The 21,388-nt window shown below is 48.8% G+C and overlaps 1 protein-coding gene across 1 annotated transcript; it reads left to right on the top strand.

Annotated features, from left to right (window-relative positions):
• Positions 1 to 779: 779 nt before the first annotated feature.
• On the top strand, positions 780 to 12,195 carry C9H1orf210 (chromosome 9 C1orf210 homolog). Its single transcript, XM_040407834.1, has 3 exons — positions 780 to 903; positions 8,822 to 8,962; positions 11,466 to 12,195. Exons 2-3 carry the CDS (start codon positions 8,908 to 8,910, stop codon positions 11,783 to 11,785), a joined length of 375 nt encoding a protein of 124 aa, XP_040263768.1. The 5' UTR covers positions 780 to 903; positions 8,822 to 8,907; the 3' UTR covers positions 11,786 to 12,195.
• Positions 12,196 to 21,388: the final 9,193 nt, after the last annotated feature.

Here is a 21,388-nt window from a genome sequence, read left to right as displayed (position 1 = left end):
GGAATACTTTAAGGCTAGGGCTGCACGATGACAAAAAGTCGCGCGCATCATAGGGCGCACCATATTGATGTCGCACCAATGTCGTGCAACAATTTTTATAATGATAGTCCATGGTGTTGCACTTGGATGGATTTTTTGCTACTGTCGTGTCGCAGTCGCAGCATGCCACAGTGCGACACCATGGACTATCATTAAAAAAATTGCCGTGCGACACATGTAGTCGTGTAGCCCTAGCCTAACAATGACCCAACATTCCTCTCAGCCTCATAGCTGAGGGTTTGTTACAATTGTATCCAATCTAGACAATTCTCTAAAAACCGCCATGACCCATACACTGTAAAGAAATTTACATAGCATTGTCTAGAACCGATGCAATTGTAGCAAGCCCTCGGCTGTAGGTCTGCGCAGATGTAAGAAGCAATGTTCTCAGTCACTGACAGCAAGCAGAGATCTTGGACATGGTGAGGTAAAGAAACAGAAAGTCTATTAGAAAACTAGAACTTTGTATATTACAGCCATGAAGCTTTGTTGACACAAGACTGGGTGACAGCTTTAATGGCATGCTTTACTGCAGCCTCCTGGCTCTATCTGGTGTTTGAGCATTGGGCAGGGCATTGGCATAGAGCTATAAACACTGTGCCAGCCCTCAGTGATGAGTGCCCTGGACAGACACAGTATGGCATAGCTCCTGGTTGTAAGGGGTAGATCTTACAGGTAGGTGCACAACCCCCATCATGCCAGCCCCCCCCCCCCCCCCCTCATACACGGGGGAGGTTATACTTTAACCAGCGCAGCCACCTTTGGACCTCTCCCTGCTGCCAGTCCCCACCCCTCACCTTCAGGAAGAGGACAGGTAGGAGACGCTGCGGGGACATGCTGCACACCTGAGAGCTGCACATAGAGGTGAGGGTGCAGGAAGGGGGGGCGCAGGTGAAGGGGGGGCTCATGTTACCTGTCCGCAGCTGTCCTGTGAATGGGACCAGAGCAGCCAAAACCCTGGGGGTTCTGTGTTTGTAATGTTCACGTGTTATATATCTGCCCTTGAGGAAAAGAGCAGCTACTGTATGTGTCTTATGTCCTGTGCCCCCCATGTGTCCCTGTCAGTCACAGTCTCTATAGGGGGCTGAATATTATAGACAGAGAGAAGCCGTACACAAAGATACACATAGTATACAACAGTACACATAACACACAATAATACACGACAGTATGGAAGAGCACACGGTAATACATAACATAAAGCCGTATACTGCTCCGTAATACACAGCAGTATACAGCAAAACATAGTAACAATATAACACAATAAGAATACAAGATAATAAACAATAACAAATAATAATAGACTAAAATAAACAAGACTACAACTAGATTTCGACTCCTTCATTCTTGCCTTGCAGCAGTTTCTGGAAAAGCTGGGTGACAACTGTTATGGCGATAATGTTAGTTGTCATCCGGATTTTCCAGAAACATATAAAATGGTGGAACAGAAGGTGATGATCAGTCGGCTTTGTAAAGACTCTGGGAGAGAATGCGGAGGGCAACAAACTATGAATTCTCTTTTTGGTGACCTTGGAGGTGAATAGCAGCCTTCAGTCATCAGAACATGTTGGGAGTTGTAGTTTTGCAGATTGGTGACCCCTGTCTTTAGTTATACATACAGTAATGGGGGAAGGACTGTGACAACCTCCCATTTATTTCCATGATACAGGGAGTTGCCGTCTTAGCAATGGCGAATGTAATGCAAAACGGATGAACCCCTGCAATACATTTCATTGGGGGGGTATGAAGTGTGGGTGGAGTTGCCCTTGAAGAGGATAATTTACACTGTATAAAAATGATCCGCATTTCGTGTTGAACTTCGGCTCCTTCGTCCTCATGCCAGGGTCCGTGCCCAGCCTGGTTGTAGGAGGAACTCCTTGAGATCAATAGCAACAGAAAGGGTTAATCTAAAGCAGGCATGCGCCACCTGCGGCCCTCCAGCTGTTGCAAAACTACAACTCCCATCATTCCCGGACAGGCTACAGAAGAGCATGGTGGGAGTTGTAGTTTTACAACAGCTGGAGGGCCACAGGTTGAGCATCCCTGATCTAAAGGATGGTTCTTGCCCAGTAGTCTCCGGCGATGATGACGATGACAGATCATGATGCCATTATATATAATACATTTGGCGCAGTTCACGACTCCTCTCTGACGAGCTCCTTTTTTTTTAGACCCATTTTAAATCTGTTGTGCAAATTGTGTCCAAAATGCATCATAAATGTGGAGCTTCACTTTGTGCTTTAACTCCTAATCATTTTAAGATCCCTGCTTGCGGTCAGCAAATGAAAGCAACATTGTTTGTGGCCAGAGACTAAAGAACTGAAAATGTAACAATTACTCACAGCTGAAGGTTTGCTGCAGTATCCTCTGTGAACTCCAGACTGATTCATGTTACCTGCACTGATACATTGTAACAAACTATCAGGACAGGAGAGAGATTTGTGCTGCTCGTGTGTAGGAATGCCTAGGCTGGCACCTGGGGCGGGTACTTTCTCTGGCCCCTCCCCCCCCCCCACCCCCAATACTTTAAAAAAAATTGTACCCCTCACAGTAGTATTGCTCTCAGCCTCTCATTGTACAACCTTCACAGTAGTTTTGTACAGATGTGTGCCCCCTCACAGTAGTTATGCCCACATTGTGCCCTCCCACAGTAGTTATGCCCTCTCTGTGCCCCTTTCACAGTTTTAATACCCATTTTGCCCCTTCACAGTAATAATGCCCATTGTGTCCCTTTAATAGTAGTAATGCCCTCTGTGCCCCCTCCATAGTAGAAATCCCTATTGTGCCCCTTCACATTAGTAATGCCCTCTGTGCCCCCTCCATAGTAGTAATGCCCTCTGTGCCCCCAGCTGTTTGAAGAGAGGGCAGCGCTCATATGAGAGCTGCTCTCTCTGTTCTGTTCACCCGCTCGCCGTAGCATTTGCAGTGATGAGCCGGTAAACAGAGCGGAGAAGACAGCGCTCGTACAAAAAAAAAAAAAGCGGACAACCCCTTTAAAGACATACTTGGAAAACATTACAAACAGCGCTACAGAACATACAGGGTCATACAGCGCCTCATATCTACCTCTTCCATCCAGTGACTTCTCTTCTCTGATGTAGACATTCTCTTTCCTCTTCTTCTCCTATCAGACCAGACCGCCATGGTGACTTCTTTCAGCCGCGCCTCGTCTCTACAGACATCTTACTTTCCTACTTTTCCATCATCCTCCCACCTTCTCAACATCCCATCCTGCCCCCCCCCCCCAATACTGTGCCCACTGTGCCCCCCAATACTATCCTGTAGAAACAGTCCCCCTGAAAATACTGGTACCACACAGATAGTGCGTCAGTACAAAAACACCCCTTTATATTGTGCGCTAGTACAAAAAAATCCCCCTTCCTTTCAGATTAGACCCCCATAGAAAACCCTAAATGAGATCCCCCCATCTCAGACCAAACCCCCTTTAGACCTCTATGTCAGACCCCATATAAGACTACAGTTTTAAACCTCAGATCAGACCCCCATTAGACCTTGATGTAAGACCCCGACCCAATATCAGACCTCAGATAAGACCCCCATATAAGACCTCCAGACCCACATATCTGACCTCCAGACTCACATATCAGACCTCAGACCAGACCCCCATATCAGACCTCTGGAGCCCCATTAGACCTCCAGACCCCCATATCTGACCCCCATAAGACCTCCAGACCCCCAATCAGACCTCCAGACCCCAAGTCAGACCTCTATACCCCCAATCAGACCCCCATTAGACTGCCCAGTCAGACCTCCAGACCCCCAATCAGACCCCCATTAGACCTCCAGACCCCCAATCAGACCCCCATTAGACCTCCAGACCCCAATCAGACCCACATTAGACCTCCAGACCCCAATCAGACCCCCATTAGACCTCCAGACCACCAGTCAGACATCCAGACCCCCCAGTCAGACCTCCAGACCCCAATCAGACCCCCATTAGACCTCCAGACCCCATTCTGACCCCCAGTCAGACCTCCAGACCCCCCAGTCAGACCTCCAGACCCCCCATTAGACCACCATATCAGACCTCAGATCAGACTGTGAAATAATAGAGTCACTTACCTCTCCTGCCGCCCCTCTACCTGTCCTGTCTTCTCCTCTCAGGGCGACGCTGCAGTCACCTGACCTCCCGCCGCGTCAGGTCAGAGTGCGCTCTGTACGTCCTGACCCTGCAGGCAGCCAGGACACAGCAGCGCGGGCCCTGAGAGGAGCGGTAAGGAGGAGGGGTGAGTACTGGACGGCGCTCACAGCGCTTCTCTCCCCCTCCTCCTGCAGACTAGTGAGCGCTTCCATTATGCACTGCATCTTATAAAGGGAAAAGCAATGAGCGCTTCCATCTGTATTGATGTAAGCGCTCATTGCTTCTGTTCTGGCACCCCCCTGAGAGTCGCCACCCGGGAAGGACCGCCCCCCACCCCCCCTGGGCACGCCACTGGGCTGGATACAATTGTAACAAACTTTCTCCTATAAGGCCCCTTTCACACGGGCGAGTATTCCGCGCGGATGCGATGCGTGAGGTGAACGCATTGCACCCGCACTGAATCCGGACCCATTCATTTCTATGGGGCTCTGCACATGAGTGGTGATTTTCACGCATCACTTGTGCGTTGCGTGAAAATCGCAGCATGCTCTATATTGTGCGTTTTTCACGAAACACAGGCCCCATAGAAATGAATGGGGTTGCGTGAAAATCACAAGCATCCGCAAGCAAGTGCGGATGCGGTGCGATTTTCACGCACGGTTGCTAGGAGACGATCGGGATGGGGACCCGATCATTATTATTTTCCCTTATAACATGGTTATAAGGGAAAATAATAGCATTCTCAATACAGAATGCATAGTACAATAGGGCTGGAGGGGTTAAAAAATTAATAAATATAATTTAACTCACCTTAATCCACTTGATCGCGAAGCCGGCATCTCCTTCTGTCGTCTTTCTTTGCTGTGTGCAGGAAAAGGACCTGTGGTGACGTCACTCATGGTGATGGATCATGTGATGGACCATGTGATGACCGGAGTGACATCATCATAGGTCCTGTTGCTGCACACAGCAAAGGAAGGAGACAGAAGGAGATGCCGGCTTCGCGATCAAGTGGATTAAGGTGAGTTAAATTTTTTTTTTATTTTTTTTTTAACCCCTCCAGCGCTGTTTTACTATGCATTCTGTATTCAGAATGCTATTATTCTCCCTTATAACCATGTTATAAGGGAAAATAATGCCATCTACAGAACACCTAACCCAAGCCCGAACTTCTGTGAAGAAGTTCGGGTTTGGGTACCAAACATGCGCGATTTTTCTCACGCGAGTGCAAAATGCATTACAATGTTTTGCACTCGCACGGAAAAATCGCGGGTGTTCCCGCAACGCACCCGCACATTTTCCCGCAACACCTGTGTGAAAGAGGCCTAAGGGTAAGTTCACATGGAGTATTGAAGGAGTATTTGAGGCAGATTTTCCTGCAGGTTTTTCAACTAAAGCCAGAAGTGGATTCAAACGGAACCGGAAATAAAAAGGAAGGATTTCTACTTCTCCTTCTTGCTGGAGTCACCTTTGGCTTTAGCTGGGAAACCTGCAGGAAAATCTGCCTCAAAACGTCCTCCAAAAACTTCACCTTCCCTAAGACGTATCATGTCTTCAAGTTTTCAGCCTCTGGGAGTAAACAAGAACGTTTCCATTCGTTGACACCAAGCAGACTTCTTGAATATGGTGAAGTGAAAAAAAATAGCCTATTAGAAAGTTGCAGAACTTTTCTTATTTGCAAAAGTACCCGTCCTCCAAAAGATACAAAGAGCATCGATGCTAAATCCCCCAAAATTCCCTTAAATGGTCCCAATATCATGGGCCGAGGCGGAGGCACTATATGAGTCTTCTCCATCACTGAAACCTTACATCAGTTAAAGGGGTCCTCTCACTTCAGTAAATTGCATTTATTATGTAGAGAAAGTTAATACCAGGCACTTACTAATGTATTGTGATTCTCCATGTTGCTTCCTTTGCCGGCTGGATTCATTTTTCCATCACATTATACACTGCCCGTTTCCATGGTTACGACCAGCCTGCAATCCATCAGTGGTGGCCGCTCTTGCACATTATAGGAAGAAGCACCGGCCTATGTGCTCCCATGATCCCTGCCATCAGAGAGACCGGTGCTTTTTTCTATAGTGTACAAGCGCGACCACCGCTGATAGATTGTAGGGTGGTCGTAACTAGAGATGAGTGAATTTCCGCTTATGAAATTCGTTCACACTTCATTTGTTGGTTAAAGGTGAATTGCGTTATGGATTCCGTTACCACGGACCATAACGCAATTCTATGACGGAATGCATAACGGAGAGGACTCCCCTGCATAACGGAAACGGGACGGATCCATTTTGCAGCCCATAGAATTCTATTATGACGGAATGAATAACGGAATGCCTCTAAAGGCATTCCGTTATGCATTTCGTCATAGAATTGCGCTATTGTCCGTGGTAACGAAATCCATAACGCAATACACCTTTTACCAACAAAAGAAGTGTGAACGAATTTCATAAGCGGAAATTCGCTCATCTCTAGGCGTAACCATGGAAATGAGCAGTGTATATAATCTGATGGAAAAATGAATCAAGTCAGCAAAGGAAGCAACATGGAGAATCACAATACATTAGTAAGTGATTTGTATTAACTTCCTCTACATGATAAATGCCATTTGCTGAAGTAGGAAGACCCCTTTAAGAGACCACTTGATACAGCCCATTATAAAGGTATGGGGGGAATGTGGTTGGGTGGGTGGTCATTGGTGGTTGTGTGGATTGTCATTGGTCGTGGGCTGATTGGTCATTGGTGGTTGTGTGGATTGTCATTGGTCGTGGGGTGGATGGTCATTGGTGGTTGTGTGGATTGTCATTGGTCGTGGGGTGGATGGTCATTGGTGGTTGTGTGGATTGTCATTGGTCGTGGGGTGGATGGTCATTGGTGGTTGTGTGGATTGTCATTGGTCGTGGGGTGGATGGTCATTGGTGGTTGTGTGGATTGTCATTGGTCGTGGGGTGGATGGTCATTGGTGGTTGTGTGGATTGTCATTGGTCGTGGGGTGGATGGTCATTGGTGGCTGTGTGGATTGTCATTGGCCGTGGGCTGGTTGGTCATTGGTGGCTGTGTGGATTGTCATTGGTCGTGGGGTGGATGGTCATTGGTGGTTGTGTGGATTGTCATTGCTTGTGGGGTGGATGGTCATTGGTGGTTGTGTGGATTGTCATTGGTCGTGGGGTGGATGGTCATTGGTGGTTGTGTGGATTGTCATTGGTCGTGGGCTGGTTGGTCATTGGTGGTTGACCATGGTAGGATGTTGGTGAATGACCATGGTGGTTGTTGGCTCGTATTTTGAGAGGGCAGCTTTGCTGATGGCTATGACATGCCCGATCCACCATGCCAATGGAATACAATGGATAGCTCAAAATACCCGTTAAAAATTGTTTTTGGAAAGTCGCCAGTCCTCGTGTAATAAATAATCCTTGTGCAAATTGTTGCATCAATGTATGCAAATCTTAAAGGGGTCCCCCATGTTCAATATGATTATGCCCCAAATGCTTTGATGGGTTCGGCTCCCACCCCTGGGACCTTCCCCTGCTGGGAGAATACAGTAGGTGTCCTATGGGTGGCCCTCTCCTTGATGTCTCCTGAGCCCTGCAGCCTGTGGAGAAGAGGAATACCCCTTTAATTTCTCTTCTTCATATTGATGCATTGGTGTCTGCCGCCTCTTAAAGGTCATGTTGCTATGGCAGGCCTGCAAAAATAAAAGGGGTGCTCTTATGGGGGTCCTGAGTAGCCATCAGACGTGCTTCATTTTCAGACCCCATAGTTTGTCACTTTGGGGGCGTTTACTGGATGCGATTGCACTCACTAGTATAACTCTATAGGGATGGAGCTCCAGGTGTTGCAAACTACAACCCCAGCATGATAGGAGTTGTACTTTTGCAACAGCTGTAGAATCACAGGTCAGGGAGCGCTGCTGTAGCGATGGGTGTTTACATGAAATATCAGTCCTGACATGGGACTGCGCAGTGATTTACGAGGACACGTCGTCCCTGAGCGTTCCCTGTCTATTAAAAGCTCAATGACGCTGTTTGTCACACGACATCTCACCTTGTCCTTCTTTACAGTGGGCGCGGTGCAATGCTTCATTTCTCCTGTGGGGGCGCTGCTGAGGGATTGAACACGTTTCCTACAGCTGATCACTGAGGGTCCCAGCAGGGAGAAAACCCCTGGTCTGCTTATTGTTAAAGGATTGTCCAAAGGGGAGAACCCCTTAAAGTGTAACCAATAAGCGGCCAGTTTTAGTTAGAGTTCCCCTTTAAATCTCTACATACAGTAACAGGTAGTATTAATATTGATGGATGCTTATAATAGATGTGCCATTGGTCTTCTATGGACCCCCTCGAGCACCAGGGCATTGGGGCAACTGCTACTTACAACCTATTGCTACACCCCTGCCTGAATATAAGAATGGAGGTAGGGTCCCCCCTTATCCATAGGGTACATCATAGATATCTGATAGGTGGGACTCAGAGAACCCCGCTGCCCACTGTTACACATGAGGGGACTGGATGTGGCAAATAAGAACAGGAGAGGAAGGAAAGAGCAGGTTGACCACCGCCTACCAGAGATGTACGAGGTATGTGATGGTCAGGATACCCCTTTAACTCCATCTTCAATGACTTTGTATAAAGGTGTAGCCAATCGCTGATACATTAGACCCGTGTGACGCTTCTCTCCATCCAGTGCCAGGCGACCTCTGCTCCTGTGCCACCCTGGCAGAAAAGAGGGATCCGGATGTGCAAATTGCGGGCAAGGTGGACAGCGCGGCCATGAAGCTCTACATCCGTGACGTCAGCTCCAACGACAGCCAGCTCTCCGGCCTCAGTAAGTTGTGCCCATCAGGGCCTCCATGCTGGCCTCTACTGCATCAGATTTAGGGTTTTTCATATTAATTGCTGTACAATGAAAAATGCTGCAGATTTCTGATAGATATTATGTTTCAATTCCTCACTTTTCTCAAGATCTCTATTTGCTGTCAGTGAATGGAAACACAAAGAAAGAACTTCTCTACTGTTTCCCCTTTCCCCTCCATTCTATCAGCAGTGTCCTGTATCTGGCAGCAGGGGGCAGTGTCACACTTCTAACCTAATAAAATGACCAATGGTCCACCCCCCCCCCCCCCCCTTTATTCAGCCCCCCTCCCCCTTCCTGGTCTATGTACACTGATCATTTATTTGATTTACTTTATAATCTTTAGTCCTTACAGCCATGAAAATCCTCCAGGAGCTGACTTCCTATTCCACTCATTTTACACAGCAGCCAATTAAAAACAAGCAAAGTTGTGATGCAGTATAAAGCATGGGGGCAAGGATATTGAGTTTTTAAACCACTAAATGGCTTATGATATAATAAGTAATAGATTTAGTGATTCCCAAAGGTAAAGACAAAGCATCACAAAGCGTTAATATACATGAGGACAGTAGTAGAAATTTAGGGGTTTAGGAAAGCTGAGTATTTGGGGGATGGGCTCTTCCAGGCTGCGGAGGAAGTGAACGTTTCCTGCTCCACAGGTGCGACTACAGCCGAGCGCCAGCGCTTTCTGGGCTGGTAATTGCAGCGATGAGATGTTGGGTGTGATACTTGCAGTCAGTATTTTGCCAGCGACTGTTTAATGTTTGACTCTCGTTTTGTGTACGCTGCTGAACCCTCGACTCCGTCCAGCTTCCTTGTTTGTGCAAGGTTGTTATGTATAATGCACCCAGGTCACCTGCGCGCGCCCTCCGCCCACTCGGGTATCGCTGTGCACCTATTGTCTTACTCTACACAAGAACCTTAAAAATGAATGTGGAACCACAAGTCTCAGCAAGCTCTTAAAGTGCACCCATCAGGAGGATCAACCCTATTAAACCAGACATACTTAATAGGGTTAGTTCTGGAAGGTAGGGTTTGTAGGGCAGATACTGCAGATTGCAACGATACTTGTTTTGTGAAAATCGGCTGTGGCGCTCCCAAGAAAAAATACTACGAGGGTCGGGGCCTAGCTCCTCTGCTTCCCAGTGCTGACCATGCCCCCTCGGTGCCATAAGCCTCATTTGCATTTTTCCCCTTGATTTTCACAAGACAGGTATAGTTGTAATCTGCTGAATCAACCCTACCTGGGAGTAATCCTTGTTTAATAGGGTTGTTTCTGCTGACAGGTATTCCTTAAGTTTACTGCTTGATGCTTTGGGAGTCTCCTGCTGTTTGGATGAAAGAATTAGGTGTCATAGAAGCTGCTATGGACTCTACAGAGGGGGGGCCTCCAGCACAGGTTGTCCCTGATCTTCTTCCTCGTGGGCGGTGCTAAAGCAAGCAAAGCTCCACCCATGCACAGACATCACACCTTAGTAAAAAGGGGAACTAGCTTGAGGGTCCCTATGATAATCTTTCCTACGAGGGTAAAAATTATTAGAGGGGGGCTGTCTGGAATTGGGACCTCCTGTCCTAAAGGAGCCCAATGTGGACCCTCTCTATGGGCACCTTCTCCTCTGTTTACACCCCTGCTCAATTTGGAGGCCAGCAGCACAAATAATGTACACAGGACTTGTATTAGTAGAATTATCCAGCTTTGCTTCGTGGAATTTTAGATGAGAACTTGTTACACAGATGCATTTACCATTCAGGATCCTGGAAAAGCTGGGTGACAACCCCTGGTTGAGCTATAATATTGGCTAATATTGGCTATATCAGTGAGTGGCAGGAGATCTGTGAGACTGGCAACACGTGGCTTGATCTGACAGGTTTACCTTGTGGATCAATAGGCGTCGGTGTTGTTTCAGGTAATGACCACACCCCTGGCCACACCCCTTGCCACACCCCTCGCCTCAGGTGTTGATTATGTGGTCATTTAACCTTCCTTATTTATAGTGGCTTCTCCCACGATGCTGTGCAGTTTATAGCTTCTGTGCCTGTGGATTGTTTGCGGTTGGACCTCTGCTGAGTTCCTGGTGCTTCCATAGCCTCTTTGAAGTTAAGTCTTTCCTTTCCCTTTTGTATTTTGTTTGGGATCTGTGTGTCGCATTTCCCTATTGTTTGTATTCGGCCTGAAGGAGACTCCTGTTCGTCCTTCCTTTTGGAGGAACAGGTAGTCTAGTCCCTGCCATTAGTACCAGGGTCCTATAGGGCTAGGACTGTAGGTATTCCTGCGTATGAACCCACCTACCTTTGGGGTCTGTTCATACTGGTAGTCAGTCAGGATTTTGGTTAGAGTTTTCACTAGGAGGTGTCCATCTTCCTCCCCTAGTTCTCAGGCCTGGTTCCCTGTTCCCCCCTTCCCTCCTATGCTCGGTGTGTTGTTTCACTCCGTGACAGAATGTCAACACTGAAGCTTTTGCTTTTTTCTCCGCAGCTACCCTCTCACCAACCACACCAGTCTCTGAGGGTAGAAGTTGGCCGTACCTGGTGGGATTCGTGCTGGTAGCCATCACCATCTCCCTTCTCATCGCTGTTGTGGCCAAGTGCAACCTCTTCCGCCGCTATTTACGCAGTTATCGACATCACCCACTGCCCGAGAACGAATGGATTACGGAGTCTCAAAATGAGCTGCCAGGCGTCCCTCACACACAGGATGATGAGGACGGGTATATAGAGGACAATTATATCCAACCTGAGGACCATCAAGAAGAGTTGGACGAGGAGGATGATCACATCCCACCCGAGGAACTTTAAGATATGGACCTTCAAGCTTCTTGCACTTTCTTATTTGGGTTCTGTACATGACTTTGAAGGAGACCATGGTCTACAAATCTAAGAACCTGACCTTCCTGGTGGTCTGACCATCTCCTGGTGGTCTGGTAGGCCCACGAGGAGCAAGTGCCACCAGTCCCAGGATGGCTGCAGCAGGATTTATTACTGTTGTACACCATGGTTGTTGGACATATAGACAGGATCCAGATGATGTATCTGAAGATTATGTCACTTATGAAGGCATTGAGATGATTGCTTGGCTTCTTATCATCATCATCAATGGTCAACACTCCAAATACTCCAATCACACCGACACTCCATTCACAACCAAATCTCTGGTTTTCTCAGGGTCTTTTCAGCTCAGGTGTTAATAAAAAAAAATCCAAAATGTCTACCTCCTTAGTTATTTGTACATTATAATAATCTGCCCTTGTACTAACACAAACCATCTCTTCATGATTCCTGCTGATCTTGGGCTTCTACACAGAACCTAGTCAAAACAAGTAGAGCTGCAGTGTAAAGCAAGGAGGAGAGAGCAGCAGACTGATATATTTTTACATAACATTTCTAAAGACAATGTTGAAGTGACTTCATAGCTGTGCCATCATAGAAACAACAAGACAACCTTAGAATTCAATAGACAATGTAAGCATGCCAGAGCCACTGCCACTAGAGGGAGCTCACTACATACAGATTATACAGCCACCACTAGAGGGAGCTCACTACATACAGATTATACAGCCACCACTAGAGGGAGCTCACTGCATACAGATTATACAGCCACCACTAGAGGGAGCTCACTACATACAGATTATACAGCCACCACTAGAGGGAGCTCACTACATACAGATTATACAGCCACCACTAGAGGGAGCTCCCTACATACAGATTATACAGCAAGCACTAGAGGAAGCTCACTGCATACAGATTATACAGCAACCACTAGAGGGAGCTCATTACATGCAGATTATACAGTCACCACTAGAGGGAGCTCACTACATACAGCTTATATAGTCGCCACTAGAGGGAGCTCACTACATACAGCTTATACAGCCACCACTAGAGGGAGCTCACTGCATACAGATTATACAGCCACCACTAGAGGGAGCTCACTACATACAGATTATACAGCCTCCACTAGAGGGAGCTCACTACATACAGATTATACAGCCACCACTAGAGGGAGCTCACTACATACAGATTATACAGCCACCAGTAGAGGGAGCTCACTACATACAGATTTTATTACAAGACCCGGAGGCTCGTATTGCTATTCTCCTTCTTTACTTCTGACCAATAGCAGCAAAGAAAATAGAAAAATATTGAAACATGTCATCAGCCCCTCCCCATAGTCTCTCTATAACAGGCCACACCGCCTGCAAAACCCCCTCTTTCTTTGCTGCTGACCGCAGAGATAAGTAGTGGGATTTGCTGTTTTTGTCATTGTGATTCACATATATATATATACATAGATTTTGTTTGCTTTATCTGTGCCTTGGTTTTTTTTCCCCCCTTTTTGGGGCAAGTTGGGGGGGTTTATTGATTTATTTATACTGTCTTTGCTTAGTCTGGGGCTATTTCATAGCTCCTCACCTGCTTTGCGTTCAGAAGGTTCTCTTTACACCCTTTTATGTATCCCGTCTCACCCCCCATTTGCGCTTAGCCCACCTTCCTGGGCCTTCCTTTCTGCTCCCCCTCCCTTATCGGACGGCTCTTTTTCCCGCCGCTTACCTCAGTGCGGCTGCGGCAGCTCTCCCTGCCTTCCTTGCTAGTGTGGCCGAGATCTCGTGAGATCTCGGGCGCTTCCACCTGTGACGTCATCGCTTTTCGGAGCTCCGGCAGCATCGGCCCGTCCTCGGCTCTTTCTATCTCCCCTACAGGTTTTTCCACAGTGCTTTTTCTTCTTTTCTGGCCTGGGGCAAATCCCCTTGCCAGCTTCTCAGCCCCACATTATATATATATCTTAGTTTTTCCACATCAGCAGTGCGGCCAGCTATAATAAATACTTACAACATGCCCAAAAAAGTACTCAGTGGCCAGGGCCCTGCAGAGGAGGATTTTCCTCTTGTGGAATTAACCCCTTCAGGGGAAGATGATCATGCCCCGATCCCTGGTGATCAGGGATCGGATTTTCAGGCGTCCATATCTAACGCCATAGCTGCAGCCATGGGATCTATGACTTCGGTCATATCCCAAACTATTGCCCAGGCCCTTGCTGCCCATCCGGCTACCTCACAAACCCTGCAGCCCGTCATGGTGTCCTCACCCACCGGGCCAGGGATTTCTGCCTCCAGAAAAAGAGATAATAAAGGTGATGATGTTTCCACCAATGTTGGCGCGCTTGGTCCGCGCAAGAGAGCCTGTACGCGTCAGGCAGAAAGCACGTGAAATTGGAAAAGTGCTAGAGCACTGCAAGATTTGGATTCCGACTCTGAAGTCGGATCCGAGGAGGAGGCTATGGATGACGCCTTTGAGGAGGCAGAGGAGGACCCATCAGGGGTCATGGATGATAACCCCCTACCCGGGTGTAGCTCCCTTATGTACGCTGCAGAAGGTATACCTGCATCTTTAACGGACCCCTCTGGGGAACCCTTGTTCGACCCAGACTCGCTCCACCACCCCCGCTCGGCTGAGTGGTTACCGTTGGAGCACGTCTCCAAATATTTGGAGGCCAGAGTGCGCTGTCCTCTTTCCAAAGAGGCTCGCAATAAGCTTAGGGCGGAATGCCCCAGACCTGTCATCCCTAATAGGGTATGCGAGACTCCTACTGTCGATCCCAAAATGACGCAGTTCCTCGCAAAATCCGTCTGGAACCCGCGTAGGGGTCTGGAGTCGGCGTTAAGGTCCTGTCAGGATAAACTCCTGGACATCTTTGGACCATTTGCAAAAATCTTTGACCTAGCGGAGGTAGCTAATGCAGACAATAAACAGGTTGACCCTCTTGAATTGCGTGAATGGGTACAACGTGCCATTTGCATAGCAGGTAACGTAAATACGTCCCTGGCTATAGAAAGGCGAAAAGCCATACTTTTCAAAATAGAGCCCAAGCTATCCAACTTAGCTCTTACGGAGGCCGGTAAGGAGGCCCAGGGCCTATTATTTGGAGAACCTTTTATTAAGGACCTTGGGAGATTTGTGGGGGCTTTCACTGCCCTAGACAAGGCCCAAAGCTCTATGAAAAGAGTTTTTCACGGTAGGGTCTCTACCAGGGCCGGCAGCTTTAGGGGCCGCCTGTCCGGCTGTGCCCAGTTTCAGTCCCGTGGTTCGGGCCGAGGTTCCTTTTCTCAGAGAGCTACCTTCCAGGAGCATAGACGGGACTCGTCATCCTTCTTCCCTTCACGAGGAAGTTCCTGGCGTCCAAGAGGATATAGAGGAAATCCTAATTCCAGACGTCCCTACGGTGAGTCTACCAACTCATTCCAATTCTTTAAATGTTTGTGTAGGGGGCAGATTACGTCTTTTTTCTCCAGCTTGGTCCCGTATCACCTCAGACCAATGGGTCCTATCCACGGTCAGGGGTTTCCACATCGAGCTGACGTCCTCCCCGCTGTCCATCCCACATCCACATCCTGTGGTGCTGTCAGCGGAAAGCCGCATACTGGTCGACTCAGAACTGTCGGATCTTGTCCGCAAAGGAGCCATAGAACCGGCTCCTGTATCCCCTTGCATGGTAATCAGCAATATATTTCTGGTGGCAAAGAAGGGGGGCCAACTTCGGCCCGTTATCAATTTACGCGCCCTCAACGCGTTTGTCAGATACCACCATTTCAAGATGGAGGGCATCCATCTCCTTCGGGACCTTCTGCAGATGGGCGATTGGATGGTCAAGTTGGACTTGAAGGACGCTTACCTTACTGTCCCGGTGGAGGACGCGTCCAGAAATCTTCTCTGTTTCTCTTGGCAGGACAGGATTTGGCGGTTCACGTGCCTCCCATTCGGCCTCTCTTCAGCTCCCTGGTGCTTCACCAAGCTGATGCGCCCGGCTATGGCATGGTTACGCAGTCGAGGAGTTCGTCTCATCGTATATCTGAACGACATCCTGATCATGGCCCAGGATCGATCGGTACTGCTGAATCATCTGCATTGGACCATGGATCTTCTGGCGGATCTGGGCTTCCTCATCAATCAGGAGAAATCCTGCCTCATCCCGTCTCGCGAGTTGGAGTTCTTGGGTTTTCTGGTGGATTCCACGGCGGGAACACTCAGCCTACCTCCGGCCAAGGTTCGATCAATACAGAAGGAATTGTGCAAAGCCAGGTCATCTGCCCAGATCCCTTTACGCCAACTAGCCAGGATCATAGGTCTGCTGGCCTCTTCTATCCAGGCGGTTTTTCCGGCTCCACTACATTATCGGGCCCTTCAGCGCCTGAAGATTTCCCACCTACGGGCGGGAGTTTCCTACGCGGATTGGATCTCTCTGGACGAGGAAACCAAGGAGGAGCTTTCCTGGTGGATCCACAATCTGCAGGCTTGGAATGGCAAGGCTATCTTCGGCCATCGTCCGGATTTCGTGGTGGATTCGGATGCCAGCCTGTCATGCTGGGGAGCTCATTGCGAAGGGATTACAACTGGAGGCGGTTGGTCAGCGGCCGAGGCAGGATTCCATATCAACGCGCTGGAACTGTTGGCTGGATCGTTCGCGATCAAGAGCTTCACGAGGGACACGGCCAGATCCTGCATCCAATTACGCATGGACAATGTGTCAGCGGTGAGGTACATCAACGGCATGGGCGGAACCCGTTCCACCATCTTGTCTCGTTTGGCGAGGGATTTCTGGGACTACTGCCTAGACAAGGAGTTGGTTGTTTTGGCGGAATATCTTCCAGGGGTCCAGAACATTCATGCGGATTGGAGTTCTCGGTATCTTTCCGATTCCAGCGACTGGCAGTTAGATCCAACGGTTTTCCGTTCCTTAATGTCAGTTTGGGGTCCTTTCTGCATCAACCTTTTTGCTTCCCGTCTGAACTCGCAACTAGACCGCTTTTACAGCTGGCGCCCGGACCCGGAAGCCGAAGCGGTGGACGCGTTCCTGCAGGATTGGTCCAGAGATCTGCTCTACGCATTTCCTCCATTCCAGCTGATTCCCAGGACCCTGATTCAAGTACGACGATATTCGGCGGAGCTGGTGCTACTGGTTCCGTTTTGGAACTCCCAGTCCTGGTTTCCCCACCTTCTGGAGATGTTGATAGAGATCCCGTACCTGCTCCCGACATCTCAGACTCTCCTCCGAGGTCCGAATCACCAACTACACCCTCTTCTCCTGGACGGATCCCTGCGCCTGTTGGCGTGTCGGATTTCAGGGGACCCTGGGAAGTCCCAGGTGTTTCGGGAACAGCTAGAGTCCTTTTGGAAAATGCATGGGCCCCGGGCACCAGAAGATCTTACAGATCAGCCTGGGGATCTTGGGCTCGCTGGTGCGTGGCTAGGGACTTGGATCCCGTATCGGCACCTGTAACGGAGATCTTACATTTCCGATCTTCTTTGTTTGACCAGGGCAAGGCTTACCGCACAATCAGCCTGTTCAGGTCGGCTATTTCTGCTTCCCATCAAGGTTTTGATGGTACTCCTGCGGGGCAACATCCTTTAGTATGTCGTCTCCTGCGCGGTTCTCGGATGTCTCGTCCTCCTAGGCCTAGATTTTCTGCCACTTGGGATGTGTCTTGTGTCCTTTCCTTTTTATCTTCTTGGCCCTCAGAATGCGGACCTTACCCTACGGCAACTGTCGGCGAAGCTCGTCACTCTTTTTTGTCTTATATCCTGCAAGCGGGTTTCAGACGTCCAGGCTTTGGACTATGATGCACGCTCGTACACCCCGGAGGGGGTCTCCTTTGACATCTCTAGGAGGACTAAGACCCACATACGATCGGTCGCTTATCCTGCTTTCCCGGCCTCGCCTTCTCTTTGTCCCGTAGCGTGCCTCAAGGAATATGAAGCGCGTACTTCTCTTCATCGGTCACGAGAGTTTCCTCAGCTCTTCCTTTCTACCATTCGTCCTTTTGCCCCAGTGACCACTCCCACGCTGGCTAGGTGGATGAAGTGGATCATGGAGCTGGCGGGCGTGGACACTTCTATATTTTCGGCACATTCCGCTAGGGGGGCATCTGCTACCTCTTTGGCGGTTTCTGGTGCCAGACTGGAAGACATTTTGAAATTGGCGGACTCGTCCAGAGTATCCACGTTTAGGGAATTTTATTTTCGGCCAGGCCCTCACGTTTTCTCAGCAATTATTGAGAATTTGTCTTAACTTTGAACTTGCAATACGAGCCTCCGGGTCTTGTAATAAAATCAGGTGATTTTCCTATTTCATGACGTAAAGTCATGATTTTATTAAAGACACGGAGGCGAGTATTGCCCACCCTATGTTTTCCCTCCCTATTGTTGGGGTTTTTGAAATAGACATGATTTGGACTGTATATTATTTGCATATTGCTTTAACTCTATAAGTTTTTTCCTGAGTAGGTTTGTCGCAACCATTTGTTTTGTGAATACATGTCACAATTTGCTTCTATCATGGTTCTGTTTTTCGCCTTTTTTCAGGTTGAGATCGGCCTAATGGGCGGTATCCTGTGGTCTACGTCTTGGTTCGGAGGGTCGGCAGTTTGGTTCCAGCCGATCGTGTGATGTGGACAGCTTCAGGAGATTCTTCAGAGTTGTTCCTGTTGTTCCAGTTCGCTTCCGGATGGATGGCGCTTTTGTTTCCAGGCTGTTCCGGTTCCTGGTTGGCGGTTCTGTTGGACTTTTCGGTTTGGACTTACAAAGAAAGAGGAGGTTTTGCAGGCGGTGTGGCCTGTTATAGAGAGACTATGGGGAGGGGCTGATGACATGTTTCAATATTTTTCTATTTTCTTTGCTGCTATTGGTCAGAAGTAAAGAAGGAGAAAAGCAATACTCGCCTCCGTGTCTTTAATAAAATCATGACTTTACGTCATGAAATAGGAAAATCACCTGATTATACAGCCACCACTAGAGAGAGCTCACTACATACAGATTATACAACCACCACTAGAGGGAGCTCACTACATACAGATTTTATTACAAGACCCGGAGGCTCGTATTGCTATTCTCCTTCTTTACTTCTGACCAATAGCAGCAAAGAAAATAGAAAAATATTGAAACATGTCATCAGCCCCTCCCCATAGTCTCTCTATAACAGGCCACACCGCCTGCAAAACCCCCTCTTTCTTGCTGCTGACCGCAGAGATAAGTAGTGGGATTTGCTGTTTTTGTCATTGTGATTCACATATATATATATACATAGATTTTTGTTTGCTTTATCTGTGCCTTGGTTTTTTTCCCCCCCTTTTTGGGGCAAGTTGGGGGGGTTTATTGATTTATTTATACTGTCTTTGCTTAGTCTGGGGCTATTTCATAGCTCCTCACCTGCTTTGCGTTCAGAAGGTTCTCTTACTAACCCTTTATGTATCCCGTCTCACCCCCCATTTGCGCTTAGCCCACCTTCCTGGGCCTTCCTTTCTGCTCCCCCTCCCTTATCGGACGGCTCTTTTTCCCGCCGCTTACCTCAGTGCGGCTGCGGCAGCTCTCCCTGCCTTCCTTGCTAGTGTGGCCGAGATCTCGTGAGATCTCGGGCGCTTCCACCTGTGACGTCATCGCTTTTCGGAGCTCCGGCAGCATCGGCCCGTCCTCGGCTCTTTCTATCTCCCCTACAGGTTTTTCCACAGTGCTTTTTCTTCTTTTCTGGCCTGGGGCAAATCCCCTTGCCAGCTTCTCAGCCCCACATTATATATATATCTTAGTTTTTCCACATCAGCAGTGCGGCCAGCTATAATAAATACTTACAACATGCCCAAAAAAGTACTCAGGGCCAGGGCCCTGCAGAGGAGGATTTTCCTCTTGTGGAATTAACCCCTTCAGGGGAAGATGATCATGCCCCGATCCCTGGTGATCAGGGATCGGATTTTCAGGCGTCCATATCTAAACGCCATAGCTGCAGCCATGGGATCTATGACTTCGGTCATATCCCAAACTATTGCCCAGGCCCTTGCTGCCATCCGGCTACCTCACAAACCCTGCAGCCCGTCATGGTGTCCTCACCCCACCGGGCCAGGGATTTCTGCCTCCAGAAAAAGAGATAATAAAGGTGATGATGTTTCCACCAATGTTGGCGCGCTTGGTCCGCGCAAGAGAGCCTGTACGCGTCAGGCAGAAAGCACGTGAAATTGGAAAAGTGCTAGAGCACTGCAAGATTTGGATTCCGACTCTGAAGTCGGATCCGAGGAGGAGGCTATGGATGACGCCTTTGAGGAGGCAGAGGAGGACCCATCAGGGGTCATGGATGATAACCCCCTACCCGGGTGTAGCTCCCTTATGTACGCTGCAGAAGTATACCTGCATCTTTAACGGACCCCTCTGGGGAACCCTTGTTCGACCCAGACTCGCTCCACCACCCCCGCTCGGCTGAGTGGTTACCGTTGGAGCACGTCTCCAAATATTTGGAGGCCAGAGTGCGCTGTCCCTCTTTCCAAAGAGGCTCGCAATAAGCTTAGGGCGGAATGCCCCAGACCTGTCATCCCTAATAGGGTATGCGAGACTCCTACTGTCGATCCCAAAATGACGCAGTTCCTCGCAAAATCCGTCTGGAACCCGCGTAGGGGTCTGGAGTCGGCGTTAAGGTCCTGTCAGGATAAACTCCTGGACATCTTTGGACCATTTGCAAAAATCTTTGACCTAGCGGAGGTAGCTAATGCAGACAATAAACAGGTTGACCCTCTTGAATTGCGTGAATGGGTACAACGTGCCATTTGCATAGCAGGTAACGTAAATACGTCCCTGGCTATAGAAAGGCGAAAAGCCATACTTTTCAAAATAGAGCCCAAGCTATCCAACTTAGCTCTTACGGAGGCCGGGTAAGGAGGCCCAGGGCCTATTATTTGGAGAACCTTTTATTAAGGACCTTGGGAGATTTGTGGGGGCTTTCACTGCCCTAGACCAAGGCCCAAAGCTCTATGAAAAGAGTTTTTCACGGTAGGGTCTCTACCAGGGCCGGCAGCTTTAGGGGCCGCCTGTCCGGCTGTGCCCAGTTTCAGTCCCGTGGTTCGGGCCGAGGTTCCTTTTCTCAGAGAGCTACCTTCCAGGAGCATAGACGGGACTCGTCATCCTTCTTCCCTTCACGAGGAAGTTCCTGGCGTCCAAGAGGATATAGAGGAAATCCTAATTCCAGACGTCCCTACGGTGAGTCTACCAACTCATTCCAATTCTTTAAATGTTTGTGTAGGGGGCAGATTACGTCTTTTTTCTCCAGCTTGGTCCCGTATCACCTCAGACCAATGGGTCCTATCCACGGTCAGGGTTTCCACATCGAGCTGACGTCCTCCCCGCTGTCATCCCACATCCACATCCTGTGGGTGCCTGTCAGCGGAAAGCCGCATACTGGTCGACTCAGAACTGTCGGATCTTGTCCGCAAAGGAGCCATAGAACCGGCTCCTGTATCCCCTTGCATGGTAATCAGCAATATATTTCTGGTGGCAAAGAAGGGGGCCAACTTCGGCCCGTTATCAATTTACGCGCCCTCAACGCGTTTGTCAGATACCACCATTTCAAGATGGAGGGCATCCATCTCCTTCGGG

This window comes from Bufo bufo, chromosome 9 (genome assembly GCF_905171765.1).
Source record: "Bufo bufo chromosome 9, aBufBuf1.1, whole genome shotgun sequence".
NCBI lineage: Eukaryota > Metazoa > Chordata > Amphibia > Anura > Bufonidae > Bufo > Bufo bufo.
The sequence above is the reverse complement of the archived record's forward strand: the minus strand, read 5'-3'. Positions and strand labels throughout refer to the sequence as shown.

What these genes read in the sequence shown, in the direction of transcription:
- C9H1orf210 (XM_040407834.1), top strand. Translation starts at nt 8,908, where the DNA reads ATGAAGCTCTACATCCGTGACGTCAGCTCCAACGACAGCCAGCTCTCC. An exon ending in CAGCCAGCTCTCCGGCCTCA is followed by an intron (nt 8,963 to 11,465) that starts GTAAGTTGTGCC and finishes TTTTCTCCGCAG; the next exon opens with CTACCCTCTCACCAACCACA.